The sequence below is a fragment of the Gobio gobio genome, assembly GCF_949357685.1.
Source record: "Gobio gobio genome assembly, chromosome: 23".
Lineage (NCBI taxonomy): Eukaryota > Metazoa > Chordata > Actinopteri > Cypriniformes > Gobionidae > Gobio > Gobio gobio.
The window spans coordinates 41,924,206-41,951,641 of NC_137119.1; the positions used below are offsets into that span (position 1 = coordinate 41,924,206).

General features: G+C 38.6%; 1 protein-coding gene across 1 annotated transcript; it reads right to left on the minus strand.

Annotated features, from left to right (window-relative positions):
- Window positions 1-495: 495 nt before the first annotated feature.
- On the minus strand, window positions 496-27,436 carry LOC307119329 (uncharacterized protein). The gene is made up of 3 exons (XM_079805551.1): window positions 26,798-27,436; window positions 8,351-8,434; window positions 496-4,418 (listed from the first exon to the last, which is right to left on the minus strand). The coding sequence occupies exons 1-3, from the start codon at window positions 27,194-27,196 to the stop codon at window positions 2,889-2,891; spliced, it is 2,013 nt and encodes a 670-aa protein (XP_079661677.1). The 5' UTR covers window positions 27,197-27,436; the 3' UTR covers window positions 496-2,888.

Here is a 27,436-nt window from a genome sequence, read left to right on the forward strand (position 1 = left end):
CATAAGTGCTTGCATTTTACAGTTAATTTTTTAAAAAGGATCCTAAATGTATGTAAACCCACCCAGTATAAATGTATCCCGTTTGGAAGAGCCAGCACCTGGATCCGAGGATGCACTCCCATTAATGCCAACCATGATGGGTTGACCCTGGTTACTGGACAAGGCCAACTCCTCTGCAGCAGTGTATTTTTGAGGAGGTGGCCCTCCTCCCGTTTTCTTACTTCCCCACTTTTTTTTCTTGGCTACATAGGATACACTATTATAACATGAACAGAAGAACAATAAAAAACACATTGCAATTAGGCTACTCACCACTTTGAACAATGTTTTTGTATTTCATTTTTATCTGCTGCACAAGACCTTTTACAGTTTGGGTTGCATCTAAGTATAAAAGAATTAGTTAAATCACTATTAAATTAGTAAAATCTTTTAACATATCTTTTCTTCACTTATAAGTAATTATTTCTGTACAAATATTTTTCTTTTTTTATATGAAGTAAACTCATTTCATATTAAATTATATGCAATACGTTTATGTTATGAGTTTTCAATCGGTTTTATCCTTGTTGTGAACCTATAAAAATGAATGTGTAACAACTTGCGCATTTACACTATCAGCTATTTTCTGCCAGCAATTCTCCCGAGCTTTGGCCACTGAAACTGTGTTGCTTTTTGCTGTTAAAATGGACTTAAAGTCATCATATTTCCTCATTATAATTTCTTGCTCTTCAACTGTGAAATAGGCACACCTGCTTTTTTCCATGTTGAATGCTATTGGCTGATAGCGGAAAAGGTGTGGCTTTTATGTGCAGGAGCATGATGATTAATCATTGATTCAGGGTTTAAACCTGGGTTGAGAGAGAAAGTTGATACCAGCATCATGAAACATATTAACCCTAATTAACCCAGGTTGCATTTGTTTGGTTTTGTTAACCCGAAACCTACGCAGTAACCCGGAGTTTACCCAACTTGTTTTGTGCAACAGGCCACTTGTGTCTGCAATCCTGTGTTGGATCGTTGACTGATGTCTCCTGTTCTCCTGTCATGATTCATGTTCCCGTTCCTGGTATTTTGTTATTTTAAGTTTGGTTTTCTCCCCCTCATGGGTGTTTTGTTTGTGTTTGTATCTAATTTAACAAATCTTTATGTTTCCCTCCTGCAATTGAGTCCTCGCTCCTTTTCATTTGTACCCGTTCCTGACAGGTATCCAAAGAAAGTGTTTTTAAGTAAAAAAGACACCACAACTGCATTCATTGTTTTATTAAGAAAAGTATTTAATCAAATAATAAAGAAAAATGTATGTATTATCAAGGTATTTTGATAGAGTAGAATTTATCAAAATACCTTGATAATAAATACCTTACAAAAAGGTTTTGAGGGGGTTTCCACCGTGGATGACGTCTCAAGAATGTGGAATATAGAAGCTGTCTATAAAAGACTGAAATGCAGTAGAGTACAGCAGCTCAAACCACAGAGAAGTCTTCTGCGGCCTAAAGTGTAAGTATGATATTTGAATGCTTATGAGTTAGGGCAGATTTGACTTGCTTTATCTTACCTGAGAATAATTAAAATAAGGTGAAAGGTGTTAGAGTTTGTACCATAAGACAATATTTATTGAAGAGACAAGTAGGGCTGCCACTAACAACTATTTTTGTTTGATTAAAGCTGCACTATGTACCTTTTCCGTCCACTAGAGGTCGCCTGTTCAAAACAAATCTTGGGTCATGTGATCTTCACCTCACAGCTGGTGGAAAAGAATTGGGATAGGACTCGGGCAGAAATCATGTTCATGGATGTGATTATTAACATTACTGCAGTATGAAGCAGAAGCAGGAGCGATTGTTAATAAGAAGAGTGCAACACAAGCCTCGCGAGCAACGGGACATTTAATATGCCATTTCCGCTTTTCCTTTTCCGGTTGTAAGGATCGGTTTTACATGTAGTGAAGATAATGTAGTGCGTTGCCTGGGCCACATTTGTGTGGCTATTAATGTTTAATATAGGCAGAGGTAGAGTGGTGTTTTGAAGGAATTGAAAATAATCATATTGATATTTGATTTTTGAAATTGAACAAAGACATTTGCTCTACTGTTGTCAATCCCCATCCTCATCAGAAGGGCCGTTTGGAATTCCTAAAGACAAAGAAATCACATCTTTACAGTGGGGGAAGCTTGGTCTGATTGGTTAGTTTGAGTTTGAATGGGTCATGTTTGAGTTTGATCACATGGTCAAGGAGAGATAAAAGCTCTGGCTTTCTGCTTAGGGCCTGCTCTTTGGCTCTCTTCTTCTTCTCTCTCTCTCTCTCTCTCTCAACATTCTATTCATGCTGTGTATGATTAATGGTATAATTTATCATTTCAGACAAGATTTTGAAACTATTTTAAGTGTAACCATAACCAGATTTTGTCATTAAATCCTTTCTATTACAAATACTGTGCTTGTATAGCAAAAAATACTAGTTTTGATTTGGTATTGACTTCGAAGTGCTCCCTATTGCAATACAATGTAGTCACATTATAGCAAAGCTCTCCCACATATTTTGCTATTGTAACTGCAGTAGGTGGAAATAGACAAGAAATGTACAGTTTTCTTCCATCTTTCTGAAAACGTTTCTTTAGTCGTTCGGTAACCCTCCAGCCTGAACACCTGGAGGAGTCCACTCTTACAGTTTTATGACATATCTCCTGGAGCGTCTTGAACGTGCAGACCTAGAGGCAAGGGATTCCAAGAATTTCCCTTTCACAGTATCCTATTTTCTATCAAATCCAGCTCAGGGCAGCCTGCTAGTTTAGTGCTGGTTTTGGTGAAGCATATACATGATTTTCACATTTTTGTGACCACAATTTTAAGTCTCTTTTAAAAATACTTGACATTTTTATAAAATCTTGTTAATGAGTGCTCAGTGCTCTGCGTTTTTCTTCTCCTGCTCTCTTCTTGATGTTTTCCAGTTTTTCTGCCTTTTCAGGCTCATTTATTTCCTTCAGCTTCTCAATCAGATCATCAATGTGCTGAAGTATGAACAGTGAATCAGTGTTGAGTGCGATCATCTGCAGAGAGTCCACACAGTGAAAAGCTTCATTCACCAGCTTTACTTTTTCTTTCTCTAATTCTTGCAGTTCTTCTTTCAGCTTCTTGACCAGAGACTCACCATCTCTAATCTTACCATCATATTCCTTCTTTGAATCTTCATTTGTCCTCTTCTCCTTCTTTGTCTTTGTGACATATATGTTTGCTCCTTTGACATGTTTGCTGTAGTGGCATTTATTAGAGCACACTGTACAGTGATTATCTTTCATCACACTGCACCATGAGAGATTACTGATCCACCAGCATCCTGGATAATGACAGTTCTCCTTACAGACGGTGCAGCATGTGGCTGCTTTGGCTAAAGCAGGATTAATATCAACCTTCTCTTTGTATTTCACTTCAACTTCAGACTCAAAGTTCTTCTTTTCTTCAACAACTTTCTTGTTCTTCTCCAGAGCTTCTTGAGTTTGTTTCAGCTCATTCTGCTTTAGTTCCATCTCTCGAACATGTGACTGTAGATTATTGATATTTGCCTCCAACTGCTCCCGTTTCAGCAAAACCTCTTGAGTCATCTTCAGGGATTTTGGTTTCATGATTTTATCAAATTTAAAAAATCCCATCATTCCACTATGACTGAGAGTCCATGATTTTTCCTGCATTGTTTCTTCATCTTCATCAGCAGGTTCTGACTGGCAGTTGTCAAACAGGAAATACACCGGCTGATTCCTGTCATCCACTGCACACTTGATCTCAGCCGCTTTAACAGCCATCAGGACATTTTTAGGTTTAGCTCCAGTGGAGTGTGTGAAGAGCAAGACCATGTTTTCATCAATATCTCTTCCAAATAAAGACTGAACAGCATCAAATATGTATATTTGTCTGTCAGAGAGTCGAGTTTGCTGTGCCATAATCACCAGACACACTGCGTGTATTTCATTGATCCCTTCTGCAGATTTACTTAAACTGAGCAAACTCTTGGCGATCTTTTTGTCCTCTTCAGTACTCTGTGTGTTTCCATATCCTGGTGTGTCGATGATTGTTAGATCGATTGGACTCTCTTGTAGATAAAACCCATAAACAGTGATGCTGGAGGTCTGACTGTGAGCTGATGTTCGGTCATTCGGGTCATCTGTGATCTCAAACCAAACCTTGTCTTCTCTCTTTACTCCTAACATGTAGTTGATCATTGCATTGATCAGGGTTGTTTTTCCTGTTCCTGTTTCTCCCACCATCAGAATGGTTTTATGGGGTTTGTTTCTGTCTCTCTCTCCAAAGGTGATTTTTCTATATGGTTCAGATTGATTCATATTGACTGAACTTGTTAGCAGACGGTATCGAGCAGGAGTCCCATCTTCAATTAAGGTGCTTTTCTTGATGAGATCATTTTTGTTCTGTATGTAAAGCAATACACAATAACAAAACAGAATAAAAATATAGACAGACATGTGTAAATGATGTATGATATAGACTGTTGGGGAGGGGGATCTAAATTATCAACTCTAAAATAATACATATTAAAGGGGACATGATGCTTTTTAATGTTTTCCTTTTCATTTAGTGTATAATGCATCTGTTTGTGCATGTTCTGTTTCTGTTTTTAGCACTTTGAGATTTTGTTTAATATAAAGTGCGTTACAAATAAAATGTATTATTATTATTATTATTATGTATACGATCTGCAAAGCTACAAAGCTCATAGGCTCCCATAAAGCCATTCATTCTATCTAACGGAGAACACTGATCCAACTTAAAGGGTCATGAACTGCATTGTTTTATTGTTTCACGATGTTTCTTGGGGTGCACTTATTATGTTAGAATGCTTTTTACATCAAAACATTGTCATAATTTATAAATAAAAGGCATTTTTCCTACCCTGATTTTAGTCCTCTGGTTTGAACCTCCGTTTTAAGGGGCGTGTCTGCTGGGAGACTTCAGTGTAAACGCCCACTGCTGTGATTGGCTAACGTCTTTCCATTTGAAATAGTATTACTCCCTCTTTTAGCTCGTTTTTACAATTACAGCTCTCATGGTTAACTCATCTAGATCTATGGCATTATATTTAGATCTATGGTATTGTATTTAGATTGTGGCATGAAAGGTTGCAGTAATGATCATTGTAGCCGATCACACACATGCTGAGCGCATGAAAGCAGTGATCTCGTCATTGCAACATTGTTTGTCACTAACAGTGCAAACTTGATATAGTTAAGAGATTCGTTGAATAAAACGGGAGTCACTGATAGCCTAAACGCGTCACTGATAAACTCTTGCTGTTTGACTGACAGCTTCAGCATGCGCTGCTGCTCAAACGATTGCAATGGGAGCTTTCTTTGATCGCTTTCTTTATAGAATTTAATCACCGTTAAATGAAATATTATTTTAATCCTAATAAGAGAAACAACGCAAGTTGATGTTTAGGTCACTGGTTTGATTTACTGACACACAGACAAAGAACTACATGACTACATGAATCATCACATTTCGGATCAGGCATTAGAATGAACACGGTTACGCACATGTTGCATTACTGTCGAGCCCAGGCACTGAACAATATTTTGTAATCCTCAATGGCATGTTTATTGCTTTGTAGCTCAATGGTTTAACACTTGGCCTATGCTACATGTGCAATTCGGTGGGCGGAGCTAAACAGGCAGTGATGAAGTAGGCGTTGAAATTCTTCTGCTGAGGCGGTGCTTGCCTCCCTTTGACGTCATAGATCCCCACTTTTGTTTTCTGGACCTGGTGTCTATAAAAGCTTTTCTTTGACTAACAAGGAAGTTTTCAGCTCTGAAATGTACAGGATATTATTATATTACCATGACCTTTTATATATCAAAAGCTCAAGGGAAAGTTGATTTCTTAATTCTTCACCCCTTTAAAACGCCTCGATCGAAGTTCAGATCTTACTCAAATGTCCACATCACAATGTGAAAAATTAGCATATGGCAAAGAGAGAAGACGAGTGTTCAGTGAATTGAAGTGCTGTCGTCATGTCACACTCACAGAGACCAGGGCCGTTTCTAGCCATTTTGACGCCCTAGGAGAAATTCTTATTGGCACCCCCCAGCCAAATCTTAAAAAGCAACATGGTATTACTGGTATTCATTTTAATCTTTATTAACAACATACACACATACCATTTTGGAACTGTAATCTTTATTAACAAATATATACAAATACAATTTGGAAACCACGTATAAAAGCTGTTCCAGTCACATGAAAGTAACAAGAATAAATATTGATTAAGTGCGGTCTTTGTTTCTCATTGACGCTTGAACTTCCCCTTTAAATAACGCGACGCTATGCCCTGACACTATTACCCCCAATTTCCACCGGCTGCGTTACGGCTCCGGCACGGCGGCGGAGTCAATAGGTTTCCATTAAAGTCAATGAGTGTATTTCCACTGAATGCAGTACAGCTGCGTTCCGACTCCGGCGATCCGCAGCCCTCCGGAGCAGATACGCAGAGCTTCTATTTTTGCCGGATTCCGGAGCGCTCCGCAGCACTACAGGGCAGAGTACGCATGACAGGAAGTCGAGTGACAAAACAGAACAGCCAGAAACAAAATAAAAGATCCGTTTAATTTTCAAAATAAAATACACGCGCTCATATTTCCCTACACTACACCTTGAAAACGTCATAATGGGCAGAGACAGGCTTGTTTAAGTTTTAAAGAGTTCTATTCTATACTCCTCTGGATGGAAAACTGTTCCTGGTTTGGTAGTTCTGTTTATAGAAACTACATATCGCGCGATCACACCAGAGTTCGCGAGATTACATGGGGCCTCGTGACGTCAGCTGTCAGTCATGATTGCAGCCGTTCCGCAACAAATCCGGACCTGGTGGGTATTGACGGACGACGGAACACGGAGCTGTCACGCAGCGGAGCCGTTCCGCAGCCGTAACGCAGCCGGTGGAAATTGGGGGTTAGAACTGAAGGAATCGATTCAGCTTTCAACACCACCCATAAAGATGCATTCAATTCGACAAAGCGGTTTAATAAAGGATAATATTGTGAATTAGCACATTATACTATTTTTAAAGTTTTATATGGGACAATTACACACTGATCCTTTAACAATGCATTGGCGCAAAAACACACACATTTTAAAAGGTGCAAGTAAGAGAAGAAAGCTTTATAGAGTCAAAATATAATGATATCATGATTTGCTAAAGCGAGTGTGGTTAGCCTACATCTTGCCTCTAAAATACACACCGAGCAATATTACACTATCTGCCCATTTCACAGCGTGATTTCTCGACTGCCACAAAAACGGCCCTAACAAAAAACAGATTTGTGCACTTTTTATTGTTCCTGTTTTTTTTTATTGGCCTTTGAATTTAGCGTTATTGTGTGGTGTTAAAAAAGCGTTACCTTGCCAAAGCTTTGACAGAGCTCTTTGATCTAATGGTGTTGAGCAACAGTCAGACAGTAATTGACAGTCCTCTGATCCAATAGTGTTAGGGAAACCAGTGGGGGCGGCAATCATATTTCAGGGTGGCTGTGACACCCTTTACACACACCCCTGATATGCGTTCATTGACGCCCCTTCAGCTGATAGCGCCCTAGGTGACCGCCTAGTTCGCCTATGCCTAAAAACGGCCCTGACAAAGATGCTGTGTTTGGATGCGAAAGCAAAACCGCTTTTGCTTTCAGAGGTTAAGATTTATCTATAGAGCCGTTCCTGAGCAATACGACCCAAAAGTTTACTTGTGTACAGCGCATTTTACAGAGGACAGTGTTACGGTTTAACTGGTTACCATATTAAGTTGTGAGTGACTTTACGCCAGATGTGAACAACTGGCCTCAGATTTGTCAATTCCTAAAGCCTGATCAATACATTACAATTACAACAATTACAATTAAACAATTGACTACACGATGCTGGTTTTATTATAAAGATTAAAAATAAGGGGTTTCATTACTTGTAATGGCAAACGTTTGTTTAACAAAAATGCCAATAATGTTTGAAAACATTTGAATGTATCCATTGCATCCTGTAGCAGTTGTAATACTTTGGTCAGTTAATAAGAATAATTTATGTAGTTTTATATTATTTATTTTAATGAATTAAACGAGCCGTTTCATGTCCTTTGAAACACTTAACTAGTCAAGGTTGATATAGGATTTAGAAAGTAATTAGTAAGTATTAATTACTTTTTGGAGAGAGTAAAAAAATACAGTAATAAAATTGTACACCCCCAGAGCCCCCAGAGATCGGCTGTGCATGTTCTCCAATAACGGCACATTTAATGTAAGACAAATCAATTAAGGTGTTTGAAATAAATTTGTGAAAAATGTAAAAAATAATTAAACTTCACCTTCATGTGTGGAACTGTTTTCTCAAACTCTCCTTTCATGCTTTCTTTGTGTTGAAGTTTCTCTTTTAAGGACTTCGGTTCCTCCTGGAATTTAAAGTGAAAATCTATAAGACACCAGACATTTCTGCAATGGACTACTCGCACTGTGCTTCGTGACACACTTTAATTGTGTGCCATAAGCATTAAGGGACCCCCCCCATAAGGCCCAAAAAAAGGACCTTGGTTATACATTAAAACTAGAATACTAGAAAAAATTAAATATAATGTAATATATAACAATAAAACTTTTTTAACAAACGTGTTCCACTGATGCTCCCACAATATTTGCGTCTGAAGGGATTTACAGACTCAACGTCGCTGTGTGACACTGGCAGAGTGGATCCTCGTTTTCACCTCACGATGATGGTGAGCAGATCCGGACCTCAGTATTTTTCTGAGGTGTATATAATAAAGGTTGTGAAAAAATTGCTAATATTAACTCTACTTTGGTGCACGGATAAATTTCACAACGCCAAGATAAGCAACCTTCTGATCTGAGCTGACAGCTGTCTATCACCGCTCGTTAATATCAAAATTAAGACTTAATAAGCTATTTATTTTTTAAACATTTATCTTAATCTTAGTTGCTGAATGCATTATTAAAAGTTGTATCTGTTTCTATTATTTAAAGGACCTGAGCTGACATGAAATAACAATTAACAGTTTTATTTTTATTATACAACATCAATAGAATTTAACAGTTTCTTCTGTATTTCTAGTTTATATTGTGGATGTGGATCATTCATTGTAACCTGATTCTCATGTTTAAGTATCTGTTATCAGGATGTGCCTGACAGATAATGTGCTATGCTAACATAGTTTCCAATTTTTTGGCCCTCAGGGCCCGTATTTATCAAACTTCTCAAAGTGCCATTTTAGTCTTAAGTGCTGAGAATTCATGAAATTTACTCCTGCTTTCAAACTTAACTATAAAAGAAAGCTATCGCATTTCTTAAAGCTAAGAATCACTCTTGCTCTCCCAGTTATTTAAAACCGCTCGAGAGGTCTCTCAAGTGGTTAGGAGTTGCCAGTAGGGGCTTGTGATGGCACTGAGGAGAGACAGAGACGTGCGCAAACCTTTTTTTAAATATTTGACGATGAGCAGTTAATCAAACGGTATCGTTTGGACTGAGCAAGGATAATTTTTTTCAGCGCTGGCCTGGTTAATGTTGCCATTTATAACATTTAAAATGCTGTTCGAATAATTCAGCAAGCAGCAGTGCTTCTTCCTCCCACCAATTCTGTATTCTTTTGGATTATATCATAAAATCTAGCCAATATATAAGCAGGTCAGTTAACAGCACACCGGTTTAATTTTTTTAATTTGTAAGACATAGTGGAAATCATGTTTATCTTTCATTTCCAATGTGAATATGATAATGTATTCTCTTGAAAATGCATTATTGTGTGTTGAATGCAAACTCCCCTTAATTCCACCATTCAATGAGAATTTATCAGAGAATATTCTCAAATAAGGACATCTATTCAATGCTTGGTCCATGCTAGTGTTGTCAAAAATATTGATATTTCTATATATATATCTATACTGAAATATCTGAAACGATACGATACTCATTCTCTACAGTATCGATACCAGCTGCAGTCTCCTCTACGACTGACAGTGAGTTGACACGCACCCGCCTCTTCTCATTCAGTCTGGTTAACCCTCTGAACACGGCTCTTCAGATGCTACGCTAGAGGGCGTATCCCAAAGTGTCTTGAACGCAGTTCTTGTTCCCTTTCTCAGGGAACAAGGGTTATAGTCATAACCCGAGACGTTCCCTTTCGAGGGAACTCGAACTGCATCCAAGACACTTTGGAAATGAATACCCACAAGGCCACACCGAACCACGCCCATCCTAGTGCAAAGCTGGGAAACCAGGCACAACCTAGGATGCGAGCACCCTGGAGCCAGGCGTCGCAGGGAGATCCAGACTGTAAAACCTGATGAAGGTGTGTGGGGTGGCCCACCCCGCTGCCTCGCAGATCTCAATCAGTGAGGCACCAGAAAGAAGGGCCACAGAGGAGGCAACGCCCCTCGTGGAGTGAGCCCTCACGGCTATGGGTGAAGGCAAACCGCACACCCGATAAGCCATGGCTTATAGCCTGGACAATCCAATTACTGATTGTCTGCTTAGCAGCAGGCAGCCCTTTCTTGGATGAGCCAAAACACACCAACAACTGGTCCGATCTCCTCCACTGAACAGACTTCTCCAGATAGATCCTCAATGCCCTGACCGGGCAGAGTGAGGCAGAAGACGGAAAGCCTGAAGGACCACTGACCGCAACCCACTGGATGGCACCTTTGGCACATAGCCCGGCCTGGGATATAAGATGGCCTTCACCCCGCCAGGGGCAAACTTCAGGCAAGTTGGCGACACCGCCAAGGCCTGAAGATCCCCCACTCTCCTCAGAGAAGTGATGGCGAGCAGAAAGGCCACCTTAACGGTCAGGTCCTTTGCCTCAGCCAACTCCAGCGGCTCGAACGGGGCCTCAATCAGCCTTTCGAGCACCACTGACAGGTCCCAGACTGGGACCCTGGAACGAGCCGCAGGCCTCATCCTCCTAGCCCCACGGAGGAACCGTACAACCAGATGGTGTCTACCCAGAGGCCTATCATCTACTGGTGAGTGGAAAGCCCCAATGGCAGCCACATACACCTTAAGAGTGGACGGGGTTAGACGGGCGGAGAAACGATCCTGGAGGAACTCCAGCACTGCCACAACAGGGCAGTTAACCGGGTTCAACTATCGTACCAAGGATCCAAGGATCTTTCCATATGACAAGGGAACGAAGGCACCCACGCGTTACCCTGATCATACGGAATGGATTCCCTCTTGAGGAAAACCCCTTGGTCCCCAGCCACTCATGTATAGCAGGCCGAACGGGATAACGTTGGACGCTGCTGCCATGAGACCCAGCAGTCTCTGGCACTGCTTCACAGTATGGCTGTGGCCTAGCTTCACCGCTGATCTAATATAGGATGCAGACCCCCATCCTTTTTGGGAACAATGAAGTAACGGCTGTAAAAGCCTGACCCGGGAGCAGAGTGATCGGGGGAAATGCGCACAGATGTAGCCTTGGCATCCAACCCAAGCTGGGCTGGATGCCTGAGGGAGAACCACAGTGGACAGTGGGACGTCTCTCACCTCGGGGTGGAGTCGCCACTCCCCGGGCCTCAGCCCCTGCCTCGACAGGACATCTGCTCCCTGGTTCTGGTCCCCTGGGACGTACATCGCCCTGAGGGACGACAGTTTCCCCTGGGACCACAGAAGGATCTGATGGACCAACTTGCATAGAGAGCGTGACCTCAGACCCCCCTGGTGGTTCAAATACGATACTACGGACATATTGTCAGATCGTATCAGGACATGGTGGCCGCGGAGGTCCGGGAAAAAACTTTTTGGGAACAATGAAGTAACGGCTATAAAAGCCTGACCCGGGAGCAGAGTGACCGGGGGAAATGCGTACAGATGTAGCCTTGGCCACGTCTGAGTCATGGCATCCAACCCAAGCTGGGCTGGATGCCTGAGGGAGAACCACAGTGGACAGTGGGACGTCTCTCACCTCGGGGTGGAGTCGCCACTCCCCGGGCCTCAGCCCCTGCCTCGACAGGACATTTGCTCCCTGGTTCTGGTCCCCTGGGACGTACATCGCCCTGAGGGACGACAATTTCCCCTGGGACCACAGAAGGATCTGATGGACCAACTTGCATAGAGAGCGTGACCTCAGACCCCCCTGGTGGTTCAAATACGATACTACGGACATATTGTCAGATCGTATCAGGACATGGTGGCCGCGGAGGTCCGGGAAAAAACTCCTCAGAGCTTTGTAGACCGCCTGCATTTCCAGGCAATTGATATGCAAGGAAGAATGCTGGGTCTCCCACAGACCTCTCGAGAACCGGCCTTTCATGACCGTGTCCCAACCAGTGAGGGAGGCGTCTGTTGAAAGGATCTTCCTGCACATGACGCTCCCAACAATGGCCCTTGGGACAGAAACCAAGGATCTTTCCATATGACAAGGGAACGAAGGCACCCACGCGTTACCCTGATCATACGGAACGGATTCCCTCTTGAGGAAAACCCCTTGGTTCCCAGCCACTCATGTATAGCAGGCCGAACGGGATAACGTTGGACGCTGCTGCCATGAGACCCAGCAGTCTCTGGCACTGCTTCACAGTATGGCTGTGGCCTAGCTTCACCGCTGATCTAATATAGGATGCAGACCCCCATCCTTTTTGGGAACAATGAAGTAACGGCTGTAAAAGCCTGACTCCCTGTCCAGCGGAGGGACCTTCTCTATGGCCCCCCTCACCAGCAAGGAGTGAACTTCCTGTTCCATAACCTGCCACTGGGCTGGGGCCACCACAGTCCAGACCACACTGTTGAACCTTGGGGTGGTGGAATACTGAACTGCAGCCTGTACCCCTTGCCCACGGTACGCAGGACCCAAGCAGAGATATTCGGAAGGCCAGACCAGGCGCCGAGATATTCTACTAGGGGAACCAGCCCCTCGGGCTGGTCTCTAGTACCCACCAAACCTCTTTCACGACCCCCTGAAGCAGTGAACCGGCAGGGTTCAATCGAGAATGACATTCGGTGTGCGCTCGCATTTGCCACCCCGTCGTAAGTCTCACTGGAGGCAACAGAGGCGGCACACGAGCGCAGGAAATCAACGAGGCCCGAAACGCTGTAAACGGCGGGAGCACAGCATTGATTTCACCCGAGGTGCGGGGAACAATCGACCTAGGTCCCAAAAGTGTTCTTATGGAATGCCATGCCTCTCTAGAGAGACCGAGGTGTATCCGTCTTACAAAATACTGTCAAACACTGCATAATCGCAGGTATGGTAGGCTTTTTGAGCCCTGATTTAAGGTTTGTACTGTAATTGCACAAAAAATCCTTGTATTTTCATGTTGTATTCTACAGGTTTTTAATATTACCTCTAAATATTGCAAGTTGAAGTTTGAGATGTTTTTTTGTTGTTGTTGTTTTATACAGTATATTTAGTAAAAAAATAAAACTCTGTTGTTTTATTGTTTGTAATTAGCTGCCATTCATTAACTTTAGTTTATGTACAGTAAAACGCTTATTTAGTATTGTCATGTTCGTACAAACGCAAACTAGATTTTAATTTAATGTAAAATAGTGTATTCATCCATGTTGAAGGTAAGATGGTGAAACAACGTCACATTATCAACGTTGATTCAATTTGCAAAATCAACACCTAATTCAACCATAAGACGGTGAAACCACGTCGTGATATCAACTGTGAATCAACGTTGCAATATTAACGTTGATCCAATTTGCAAAATCGAAAGGTAATCCAACGTTGATTCAACCATGGGAAGATAATTCATGTTAATGCAGAGAACATGAAATTTGACTGCCTGCCAGAATCAGGCTGCCCTCCGCGTGCGCGCGCATGACGTCATTCGTTGACATCGGTGCAGCCAGTGAATTCAATAGGTTTGTGTCGCCCTTTCATTTTCATTTAATTGTATTTATTGTATGTAGTTATTGCGTCCTTGTGCTGATAAACATTGTTTGTTAAATGTCTTGAGAACATATTGAATTGTTTTGTATTTTTTAAATCCAACTAAAATACTGTAAAAATTAATGAGTTTCCTCTTCAAAGCTTCTTGTAACCAAAATTTTCCACCCAAGTTACACCATCAACATCAAACGTTCAAAAAATCATTAAGAAATAGTGAAAAGTAAAGTTGAACCGAATTGAATACTCCACTTGGGGTATGGTGTTGTTGTTGTAGTTGTATTGGGTTTATCAACACACAGTATAAGGAAATGTGTGAATTAACCCTATATCTTTCTGACATTTTTGTGTTTTCTTTTATTTTTTATTTTCCCCATGTTAGTGCCTACTGCATACATTTTGGCAGAAGTGTGTATTTTTATTGGAATTTTAATATTTCACCCTTATATCCTTTCCTAAATATTTGACGCTATGTAAACACAGTTACACTAGTAGCACTGCATGAAAACACTGAAATCCGGCACTATCCGGGCATGGTATACTCCTGTGTAATTTGATGTTTACCGGATGTATGTGGGAAAAAGCGGATCAGAGTAACACGGAACAGTATATTTCCAGAAAAACCCGGAAACCTCACGTATGCGGACGTATACAGGAATCCGTGAAATTTCACGGACATATACAGCTGAAACACTGCTGGGTGTGCTAGGACTGAAGACTGTTAGGTGTGAAGAAGACCTTTCATATGTTAATGACTGACACTAGGAGCTGGCTGTTCTCAGAGAGAGGGGGGGGCAGGGGACGACTTCAGGATTGAGAATTATCTCTGGTCTACTGTAGGCTACAGCAAACAAGCTTTTTACACAGAAAAAAGAATTCTTAAGGCCCTGAAACACTAAACTGAACTAGCAATGACTAAAGTCGACTGTGGGGTTGGTTCACGTTGCCTGGGTCTGGGCCAAACCATCAGAATGGTGTGGCAGGGCCTTAAAACCACTGCATGAAAAGAGTCTCTTAATCAAATATTTTTTATAAAAACAGTACAAAATAAAAACCCTGTCTGAACATATACGTTCACAAAAAAATCTGAATATGTAATGAAATAAACAAAGAAATGTAATGGAATTAACAAAGGATAATTAACCAAACATTTTAGACTATCCCCAAACAATTTTTGCAAAGTTTTACAAATTGTAGGCAATAATAGAATTAAATAAAGAGGAGATGAAATGTGGAAAATGAAAAAGTTTGTTTTAAAAACACCAAAAACTGATATGCTCAAAATAAAAATATGGAATAAAAAAGAGCAGGGATTCACTTGCTCAAGAAACACAGAAACACAAGCAGATCTTTCAGCTCTGCAACTGTTCACAAAAAGTGTCACTCCAAGATTCTTAACTTTAACACGCTGCAAAAGAGGGGCGTTTTGAGGTTTGAAATCCACCACTCACAATAGATGTAGGTGCAACCAATAAGGTTACCAATAAAAATAAGGCAACCAATAAAAATAATCCTAATTTTACAGAAAAAAACTTCAGTTTATTTACAGTATTTTCTTGTAATTTTGAATTATGTTTAAAACGATGTAAAATTACAAACAATATCTAAATAAACAACTTGACTGTTATTTTAAGGATTATATCATTAATGACAAACTACAATAATTCTCATTTTTTTATACAGGAACATAACTGTATTATTTTTCTGTTTTCATAAATAACAAATTCATGCAAAATTACAAACAATATCTGTAAATTAACAACTGTAATACAATATTTAGCTCATTATATTAAAGATTTATGTTTATGTCCATACTAACAATTTAACATTATTCTTTGTCATTTTGAAGTAAATCTTATTAGTTTTATATTTACACTGTAAAAATAAAAACCTAAAAAAACAGCAGCTACAGCTGCAAAACAAAAACCGTAAAATTAAAGTCAAATATCTTAAGTCAAATAAAGTTAAAAAACTTCACAGAAATTTACATTAAACGTTTTAGAGAAAACACCATTAGTTTACAGATTTTTCCTTATTTAAATTAAGATATTTTAATTTAATTTTCTGTTTTACAGTGAAGGTGTATTTTTACATTCAATTCTGGATACAAATATAACAAAATATATAGCAAACTAAATATCAAACAATAATTGTTTTTAAAGAGTACAAATCTGCACTGCTCTCCAGGTTGAAACTTCTGCCCACACCACAAAACACCATTTGACCAATTAATTAAATATAACAGCAAATAAAAATAAATATACACATTTTCTAACTGTTGTTTAAAACAAGTTTTTTCTATATTTGCAAGGCTATTTGCTGTCTTTCCGTGTTCTTTTGAGCGTGATTGGTCAATCTGAACGTCATCCAGAAATCTGGCCAATGACAGTGCGCGCCTTCAGTTTGAATTATACACTCGTTGCCGTTGCCGTTGGAGTTGATCGTGGCTCGCGGGGACGCGACGCGATCGCGGCTTCTAATCTTCACGTCGGTCTATTAATGGCATTGCATGGACCATTTAAACCTGTTAAAATCTTATTTTGGACGAATTTTGATGGTGGGATGTCGACTGAGAACGAAAAAACATGAATACGAACAGACTAAGTTTCCAATGGCGGACAGCAGACGGCAGAAGGTAACGTAAACCCCTTTATATTGTTTCTACTGCTCATCAAGATATAACGTTAGTGCATTAAAGTCATATGCTAATCGTGATTAACTTACATATTCTGTTTCTGTGTTTTGTTGTGTTGTAATATTGTTAAGATAGGGCTGGGTGTTATGGCGATCTGATGATACTGACTATTGTTAGTGATTTTGCTGTAAACGTTAACATTACCTTTTTATATTGCGGAATGGGAATATAGCGTATATAACGCAGCACTGACTGTACTAAAACTTTATGACATTTTGACAAGGAAACATGCATGAATGTAGAATAATGAACGGGACATGCATGTGTTTAAATAAGCCTCTCTCAGACAGCATGCGATCCCGAAATCAATTATCTTTCTGTAAAATGCACACAGTTATCTCAGTAAGCCTGTCATGTGAGGTATTCACTTGATTTAAACAGTCAGTTATGTCTTAAGTAAAGTCAAACAGTTCAAGTTAACGTGGGGAAACCCGGATGCGTGTCATTCTGTGCATCCGTTCTTAAAGGGGCTGCAGCTTTGTCATCATTTTAATAAAACAAAAGAATAGAGAAGACCTTCTGCTTCTTTAAGAATCAAGTGATATTAATTAATTGAATATCATACAGTGAAGACTTTTAAAGCAGTATTATTCTGTAGCATTTTAATAAAATATCCATCAAAATAAATATATTGTGATATCGTTATTGTAAAATAAAATTTCTCATGTATGTATAATTATATGGTCATAATGCCCATCCCTACTGTCAGCTAGTTTTAAGATCAAGCTTGTCATAAAATGTAACAGAGTTTTGGAATGAGTAATCCGAAAACACTGTCATGTACACTTGTTCAACAGAGAGGACAGGAATCCACCATACTTGGACTCTGAAAAATTATAGACAAACCAGGATTTTGGATCTACTGTAAAGTTTTTGTATGGGCCTGGTGAGTATGTTTTGCAAGTCCTTGTCCGTAAGTTGATAATTAATATTAATGTTTTATCAAACAAATTAATATTCATTTGTGTGTGTGTGCATGTTTCTTCCCCCCTCATGATCCAGAAGTTTTGGATCCATGATCCTGAAGAACTTTTACAGATGTTGACCCTGAATGTGTAAAAGGTAATCTTAAAAATTATTTTAATGTTCTCTGTTTTTTTCTGTAATGTAGACGCATGCATTTTCTGTGAAGTTGCTTTGAAACAATATCAGGGTTTTTCCTACATTGAAAATTTTTTGCCGGCCGCCAAAACAAATTTTTGTCCCGCCAAAGCCTTATTTGATCAGTTATTGTGATTTATGAATGATGTAGTAGATGACTGCTGCGCTTGCGTTAACTGAGTGACAGAGAGAACGACCAGTGAGCTCCTCCCGCTCGCACGCTCTCTGTCTTCAAAATAAGCATTCTTAGCTTTCTAATGTTTCACATTTTACGTTAATCAAAATCAAAAGGTCGGAAGACCGAATCCATGTTGCACGTGGCGCTATCAGACGTCTTCCTTTAATTACCGCTGGGTGTGAAATGCGCTCAAAAAACATTGACTGATTCTCTGACCAGCTGCATAAAGCATACTTTAAATAAACAGGAAACAAATCCTATCCGGTTATGTAGTGTTTTCTGTGTGTTGACAAATCTTTCGCGATGTTCTAAAGACGGGATTCACACACAACGCGTCTGCTTATGTCCGATTTGCCACCTAATGACTCCTTTGAACTGAATCATTTTAACAACTGGTTAGAACAACTGATCTGTCCAACACTGAACTCACGAATTAGTTTAATCATTTACTCAGAACAACACCTGAAATGAGAACACAAGTGTGCTTACCCACTTTAGCAAGAGTGGATAGTAAGAATTAGTTTTAATTATCAACAGTCTTTCAGCTTATTTATGTTCATAATGTGTAGTAAAATAAATCGCCTAAAATCATTTAGTTTAGACTGGAGTGAGGTGAACCCAGAACAAAGTTGTTGTTAGCTAGCTGATTGTATATGGCAGAAAATTAGGCTATTTGTTCATTTTTTTAATATTGATATGATTACCAAAACAAACAATTATCAGTAAATAGTGTACAAATGAGGAAAAAAAACAAACATCAAGGTATCAAAATAAGATAAGCAAAAGTTACAAACTTTCTTTGAATTAATTTCAAATTTATTGTCAGTTTTGTGCTTGCAGATCAAGTGGGTAGGGTATTTTTTTTTTTAGTGTGTGTGTGTGTGTGTGTGTGTGTGTGTGTGTGTGTGTGTGTGTGTGTGTGTGTGTGTGTGTGTGTGTGTGTGTGTGTGTGTGTGTGTGTGTGTGTGTGTGTGTGTGTGTGTGTGTGTGTGTGTGTGTGTGTGTGTGTGTGTGTGTGTGTGTGTGTGTGTGTGTGTGTGTGTCTGTGGATGACCATGTCTGTCAGCCACCACCGAAGACCATTTTTGACCCAGGAAAAACCCTGAATATGTATTGTGAAAAGCGCTATACAAATACATTTTAATTGAATTGTTTTACTTGCTTTTATTGGCATTAACTATATATTATTAATGTATTATTTGGCAGGTCGCAAGATGTATTTTATTTTGTGAGACTTTGCTGAGGAAGTATTCTTTGGCTCAGTCTGAAAAGGCCCAGAAAAGAAACACTATGAAGAACATCACACAGAACCGTCAGAGAAAGAGACGGGTAAGTTAAGAAACCGGTTAAGCTTTTTCCCTCCAGAATGTTACTATACTCCTCTCTGAGTTTTAGTGGTTAATTTACTGTCATGTTTTGCAGTTGCTGGAGACCAGGTCCAGGGTTGCACAAACCAACACAGAACCTGTGGAAGACTGCAACTATAGACCTGATGAAGATGATGATGCTGTTGTTGATGGAAGGCCAGTGTGGATGGTTTGGCTAGCTCAAACAACATTGTGTTAGAGTTGGTCACAATTATTTTATAATTATAATTTTAATATTCAATTGTTCCATTTTATATTTTCTTTATTCCTATGTTTATATACTTATACTTTTATTGGTTCCCATATATAGAACATTTACATATATTTTATATACACTTTTTAATTTATAGATTTCTTTGTCTCGTTTTATAATGTATACTTTGTATGTTTGTTCCTTTTTAGATGTCCATGTTGCTTTTGATCTCCACGTTTTGTATTGTTGTTCCTCTTACGTCGCCTTCCTTTAGAAACATTTTGTTCACTTATCTTTTCCCCCATTCATTTGAATGTATGTTTATAATGCTCTTTGTTCTTTTTATTTGGTTATATTGTTTACTTGGAATATTTATGTGTATTTTATATACACTTTTTTTTGTCTTATAAATTTATTGTTCTCATTTTATATTGTTTAATTTGTATATTTATTCTTTTCCTTTTTATGTTCACTGTGTATTTTATTCCTTTACATCTGTCTTTTAAATGCATTTTGTTAATTTTTTTTCCCTTTTTGTTTCTTTACCAATTCAATTTAACGTATATTTATGTTCTTTTGACTGTTTATATTTTTACATTTGTTCCTTTACATTTTCATCCCTTTTAAATACATTTAGTTCACTTGTTTTTGTTTCACCATTGTTTTAATGTTCGTTTATAATGCTGTTAAGAATGTTTTTTTTTTTTATATACCTTTTTAATAAATATTTCAGACTTTCTCAAATTGTTTTGTGTGTATTTTTCTTTTGGGAGGGAGAGGGGATTATTTTTTATATATATATATATATATATATATATTATATATTAATTAGCAAAATCTGCATAGCTGGCCTATAACCAATCAAGTCCCTATGCTACAAAACCTAGCCCACCCTTAGCCTTAGAAGTAACCAATAAAGTCACTTGACTGGGTTTTCAATGCGCCCTGTCCTCCAATAGCAGTCTGGGTTTTGGGAGTGGTTTTAAAAAAAACAACCAATCCAGTTTGAGATGAAGGACCAATAGGGGATGGAAGGCAAAGCTGTTTAGAGGTGTGAAAATGTCTCCTGGGAAAAACTTGATGGGATTATTTGCCATGGCAACAAATGGCTGTAGCATGGGAGTATACGGCCACAACATACATCCGATTTGGTACCATTTCGGATGAATACGGACATATACGGATCCATGGAATTTGACCTATCCGGCCAGTATACTCCTGGATTCTTCCGAATTTCAGCAGTGTATACAGGAGTATCCTGGTCCGGATACACCTTTTTTCATGCAGTGTAGGGCCTTAATGACAAAATGTCCCCACTGAAACCCTTAAAACGGCAATTTGTAACCGAAGGCCATTTAACTATAAAATTATGCAGTCTTTGTTAAGCTTCAAAATCAAATGTTATATGCTGTAGCTTCATTAAATTATGCAGCTATAATTGTGTGGGTAGGCTTTGTTGGTGCAGATGTCAGAGTGTGGTTATGTGTTTACTAAAAATTATGTACCAGTGGAGCTTTGCTGGCATCTAATGGAAAAGGTTTGGTACGGCGCCCAAATAAAATCTTACTGAAAGCTCACTTTTTGAGATATCAACCTCAAATGTATAGCACAATTTTGTTGTGATGTATGTTTAGATGTATGGCTTTGATTTTCTAGCAGTTTTTGAGTTCAACATGTTTTATAAAGTACATATTTTATATAAAAAAAAATTCATAAACAATTTTCATAAACTTTTCGATTTAAGTGCAATATTATCCCATGTGCAATCAATTCTGCTTAGTTCTGTACATAAATTATTCTCATTTCTGCTGCCTATTCCCCTGCCATAGTATATCAAATATAATATAAATTTTACAACAGTGCACATGCATCACACTCATGCTGGTGATTTCTGCAATGGAGTGTGTATGCTGAGAAGACTGTGACTGTAGAAGGCAAGAGGTTTCCAGTGGTCCAGTATTATTTAGTCAGTATTAAAAAAATGGACCTGCCAAAAGGATTCTGCCCTCTACACCTCTAGACATTTCTGGCTGGGAAGTGTGTCTAAATATATTTACAAAATAATAAATATTGTAAAATATTATTACAATTCAAAATAATATATTTTAATGTACTTCAGATGTCAATTATTTCTGTGATCAAAACTGAATTTATCATCATTACTCCAGTCTTCAGTGTCACATGATTCTTCAGAAATCATTCTCATATGAGGATTTGATGATCAACAAACATTTATGATCATTATTAATGTATTTTTGTGGAAACCATATTACATTTGTAAATAGAAATTTCTCTCTTTTTTAAGAATGTTAATGTAACAGCTGTCACTTATGATCAATGCAATGTCACAATTTTTTTTAAAGGTCCCATTTTTCGTGTTTTTTTGAAGCTTTGATTGTGTTTACAGTGTGCAATATAACATGTGTTCATGTTTCGTGTGTAAAAAACACAGTATTTTTCACACAATTTACTGATCTGTGTACCGCTGATTCACTGTCCTAAAAACAGGCTGATGAGTTCCTTGTTCTATGAAGTCCCTCCTTCAGAAATACGTAACGAGTTCTGATTGTGTCAGTGGTTCCCGTGTTGTGATTTGACCGCAGCTTAGCGCACATTGCCCCGGTTCCTGTGTTGTGATTCGACAGCAGCTTAGCGCACGTTGCCCCGGTTCCTGTGTTGTGATTCGACAGCAGCTTAGCGCACGTTGCCCCGGTTCCCGTGTTGTGATTTGACCGCAGCTTAGCGCACGTTGTCCAGTTCCTGTGTTGTGATTCGACAGCAGCTTAGCGCACGTTGCACGGAAAGGTCACGCCTCTTACCATAACGGGGAGATGTATGCGCTCAATGATCTCTAAGTACAGCGTCCCTGGGAAAGCCAAACAAAGGTGATTTGACTCCGGGATGAAAATAACAGCATCTCGACGACATGGCGACAAACACACTCAAACGCAACACTTCCTCTTCTCCCCGTGGGAGAGCAACAAGACCACGCCCCCTTATCAAGTAATTAAAGAAGGAAGGGATGTAGTCCAAACCGGCCGTTCGCTGTAGGCTTTGAAAGGGAACTTCTGTTAAATAAAATATCTCGCTTGGCATTGAACTTTGAGCTTTATAATTTTACAGGTATTATTTATGCTCTAACAGCAACATTACACACTAACTAAAGTTTGAACAATGGGATCACGAAGAACAGGACCTTTAAATGTATATAACAAACATATCACATGAAATACTGTAGACCCATTACTCAAGTTTTAAAGATGACTTTTCTTCACTGTGTTTGGTTATTTTTACTTATATTGGATAGGCCTACACGTTTCCTGTTATTTACAGCCAAATAGGCCTTACAAGATTACATTTGTTTATCAAAAAATGAGATTTGAAAGTTTGTCGTGATGTGGTGTAACTTGGGAGGAAACGATTTGGTTACAAAAAGCTTTGAATAGCTTTTGAATAGCTTTTGAGTCAAACAGTGCGGAACTTTATTTATCCATTTTATTCGTCATTTTTTTTTAATTGGATTTAAAAAATACAAAACAATTCAGTATGTTCTCAAGACATTTAACAAACAATGTTTATCAGCACAAGGACGCAATAACTACATACAATAAATAAAATCAAATAAAACTGAAAGGACGAAAAAAAAAAAAAATTCATTCATTGGCTGCACCGAATGACGTCATGCGCACGCATGACATTTCTGCACGATCTGGCAGGCAGTCGAATTTCGGCACAACACCTGTTCTCGTGTATGTAGGTGCGTTCACAAGATGTAATAAGTAGAACACAGAAGTAGTTGTGCAAGTAGTCCATATGTTCATGTTTGTAATCAGGGCCGTTTCTAGCCATTTTGACGCCCTAGGCGAAATCCTTATTGGCACCCCCAGCCAAATCTTAAAAAGCAACATGGTATTACTGGTAGGGCTGTGCAATTAATCGAATTTCGATTTCGATTTCGATTTTGCCTCCCAACGATCACCAAAATAGTACAATCGAGAAAAAACGATTATTTTGCCTTGCGTTCTGAATGAAACGCGCACGCGCACATCCGCCCCTCCCGAACCCACAAATCTCTCTCAGGTCGTGAGTCTCGTGTGCATATCATCCGCTGGAATTTAAAAACTCGGCGCGAGTAAAGATGGCAGAAGGAGGGCAGTTACAGCAGCGTTTGGTGAGCAAAAAAGGCAAAACCAACTCCGTTGTCTGGGAACAGTTTGGCTTCGAGGAATCAGACGACGAGCAGAAACATGCTACGTGCAAGATTTGCTACATGTAGTGGCTGCAACGCAAGGCAACACCACGAATTTGTTTAACCACTTGAAAATTAAACAGTGACCTATGACAATCTAATAAAGAAACAAAAACTGACGAGAGCAGGGGAGCCGTGTAAACGTCCTTTTTTTCCTTCATATTTTTCAAATAATTCTCTCTTTGTAAACTTTGTTCAATGCATGCGAGATTGCGAGTGCTGCCATATTTTCGAATATGACCAGTCGTTTTCACCATCATCACCCGAGTTTAGTGCCAGAAGACGAATGAGAAGACTCGCGCGCTGTGAGGAAATGTGTCTCTGTGCGTTCATCCGAGAGCGCGCACACGTCTCACAGCGCGCAAATATTGAGTTCTCTTTCAAGTCTTGCTCTTAAACGGACAAACTCACACAAAACGTATGTCAACATGTCCATCTTGATGAGTATCTTAGCAGACATAGTCTGTATATGCCTTAAGTGAACTTTATACAGTCGATAAAGAAGACGCGAGGTCTTAAAGGGGCAGTAGCCTTTACTGCTGTCTGTTTAATGTCAAACAACAAAAGACAAGGACATCACTCACCGCTCTTGATTGAATAGCTTTTGTAAGTTTAATAGGATTAATCTTTAATTTATGCACTCAAATATGCAATGTTATTTTACATTTGATACATTTCTGTACCTGAAAACTAATGTTAGACGTACATGAAAAGCATAGCCGAACCATATTGTTGATCTTATTTATTTGTGGTTATCATTTTTACGTGAATACTTTTATACTTTGATTCGAATATATGTTATATTATTTATTTTAATAGTTCAAAAAGTACAACAAATGTTACAATTTCAATTGAATTGTTGAAAGGTGTATTTTTAATAAATACAACACATTCCCAAAGTCATGTGAAATAATCGTGTTACATAATCGTGATTTCAATATTGACCAAAATAATCGTGATTATGATTTTTTCCATAATCGAGCAGCCCTAATTACTGGTATTAATTTTAATCTTTATTAACAACATATATACACACATACCATTTTGGAACTGTAATTCTTATGAACAAATATATACAAATACAATTTGGAAACTACGTATAAAAGCTGTTCCAGTCACATGAAAGTAACTCATTGACGCTTGAACTTCCCCTTTAAATAACGCAACGCTATTCCCTGTACGACACTATTAGAACTGAAGGAATCGATTCAGCTTTCAACACCACCCGTAAAGATGCATTAAATCCGACAAAGCGGTTTAATAAAGGATAATATTGTGAATTAGCAACATTTTATTATACTATTTTTAAATTGGCCGTTAAAGTTTTATATGGGACAATTACACACTGATCCTTTAACAATGCATTAGCGCAAAAACACACACCTTTTAAAGGTGCAAGTAAGAGAAGAAAGCTTAAGGGACTAAATATAATGATATCATGATTTGCTAAAGCGAGTGTGGTTAGCCTACATCTTACCTCTATAATACACACCGAGCAATATTACACTATCTGCTCATTTCACAGCGTGATTTCTCAACAAAAAACAGATTTGTGCACTTTTTATTGTACCTGTTTTTTTAATTGGCCTTTGAATTTAGCGTTATTGTGTGGTTAAAAAAAGCGTTACCTTGCCAAAGCTTTGACCGAGCTCTTTGATCTAATGGTGTTGAGCGCTCCAAATGCAAACTTTACATGCAACATTCAGACAGTAATGGACAGTACTCTGATCTAATAGTGTTAGGGTATGGAGGACGAGACATGACTTAAGTTTAAATAAATGAATAAATACGTAAATGCAGAAATAAATAAATAAATATAGAAATACATAAATAAATGAAGAAATAAATATAGAAATACATAAATAAATGAATAAATAAATAATTAAATTCTGAAATAAATAAATGCAGATATGCATAAATGAATGAATACATACATAAATACATTTGTCAAAAGTATAATTTTTAATTGTGCTATTTTTGTATCATTTGTGTTATACCATACTTGTTCTACATTTATTTATGTATTTCTACATTTATTTATTTATGCATTTATTTATGCATTTCTACATGTATTTATTTATGTGAAGGTAGGTATGCTAATAAGGTAGGCGGTCCTAACCTCTCTCAGTGCAGGATTGGTCAAACAGGATCGTTATCGTGGTTACGGCTGCCGCTGTACCAGAGCCTCTGGGCTGTTACTGTGGATAGTTTTGTTTAATATGGCGGGTTTTTTAAGTCCCCTTGCTAATGATTTGCGTTTATTAGCAAATGATATAGATCATGCACCAAGCGACTACCTCCTGTTTGGTTTGGAACGTGTAGTCGATGATTTAGTTGAGCTCAGTGCTGATATGGATGTAGACTTGGATCCAGCTGTGTTCACCGGTCTTCAAGACGCAGCGGCCAGCTTCACATGCGCTCAGAAACGGAGACAAACATGGGACGTCCACCATACCTAACATCCATATCAGCACTGAGCTCAACTAAATCACAGACTACACGTTCCAAACCAAACAGAAGGTAGTCGATGCATTAAGAGAGGTTAGGACCGCCTACCTTATTAGCATATCTACCTACACATAAATAAATAAATGTAGAAATGCATAAATAAATGAATAAATAAATAAATGCATAAATAAATAAATAAATGTAGAAATACATAAATAAATGTAGAACAAGTATGGTATAACACAAATGATACAAAAATAGCACAATTAAAAATTATACTTTTGACAAATTTATTTATTTATGTATTCATTCATTTATGCATATCTGCATTTATTTATTTCAGAATTTAATTATTTATTTATTTCAGCATTTAATTATTTATTTATGTATTTCTATATTTATTTCTTCATATATTTATTTATTTATTTCTGCATTTACGTATTTATTCATTTATTTATACTTAAGTCATTTCTCGTCCTCCATATATTATGGGAACCAGTGGGGGCAGCAATCATGTTTCAGGGTGGCCGTGACACCCTTTACACACACCCCTGATATGCCCCTTCAGCTGATGGCGACCGCCTAGTTCGCCTATGCCTAAAAACGGCCCTGTTTGTAATATACACAGTATGAACAAAATGGTATTTGGACATTATTAATCCTCAGAAATAAATCTCTTACCTTATTTGATGGACCAATTTCACTGATGGGTCTGATGGTGTGATTGATGTGTTTCTGTGAATCTCTGCACACTACACACACAGGCTGTTCGTCCTCCACACAGAAGAGTTTGAGTTTCTCGTGGTGTAAACTGCACATCTCCTCTTCAGACCCTGATGAACACTTCTCATCTCTCTCCTTCAGGAACGACTCACACAAGTTTTCTAACGCGAGATTAGGAGGATAAATCTGTTTTGAGCATCTTCTCCTGCAGACAGGACACTCCTGAGTTTCCTTGGTTCTCCAGGCCTGTTGAAGACACTCTTTACAGAAACTGTGACTACACGACAGAAGAACAGGATACTTGAAGATGTCATGGCACACGGGACAAGACAGTTCTGCAGAGACACGAGAAGCCATTTCTGCTGTTTGAGCTCCAGCTGTCTGAACTTTACTTTAACTTTCTAAAAGTAGCCAACGTTTCAAAAACGAACAACCACGAGAATCACACAGATCTGCTGTCTATTCAGAAACAAACTTGGTGAAAGTTTGTCTCTTCGTTCTTCATGAATTCCTTTCTCTTTTCTTTATCTCTCAAGACAGAAAATAGATAGCCACGACAGCCTGGTAAGGGTTTGGGTTATGCAAGTGTTGTGTAGA

Bases quoted from the DNA above. Each gene is read 5' to 3' on its own strand.
- LOC307119329 (XM_079805551.1), bottom strand. From the start codon at position 27,196: ATGGCTTCTCGTGTCTCTGCAGAACTGTCTTGTCCCGTGTGCCATGAC. The intron at 8,435-26,797 runs GTAAGAGATTTA...TTTAAATTCCAG, and splicing joins AAATTGGTCCATCAAATAAG to GAGGAACCGAAGTCCTTAAA. The intron at 4,419-8,350 runs GTGAAGTTTAAT...CTTTACATACAG, and splicing joins AAACAGTTCCACACATGAAG to AACAAAAATGATCTCATCAA.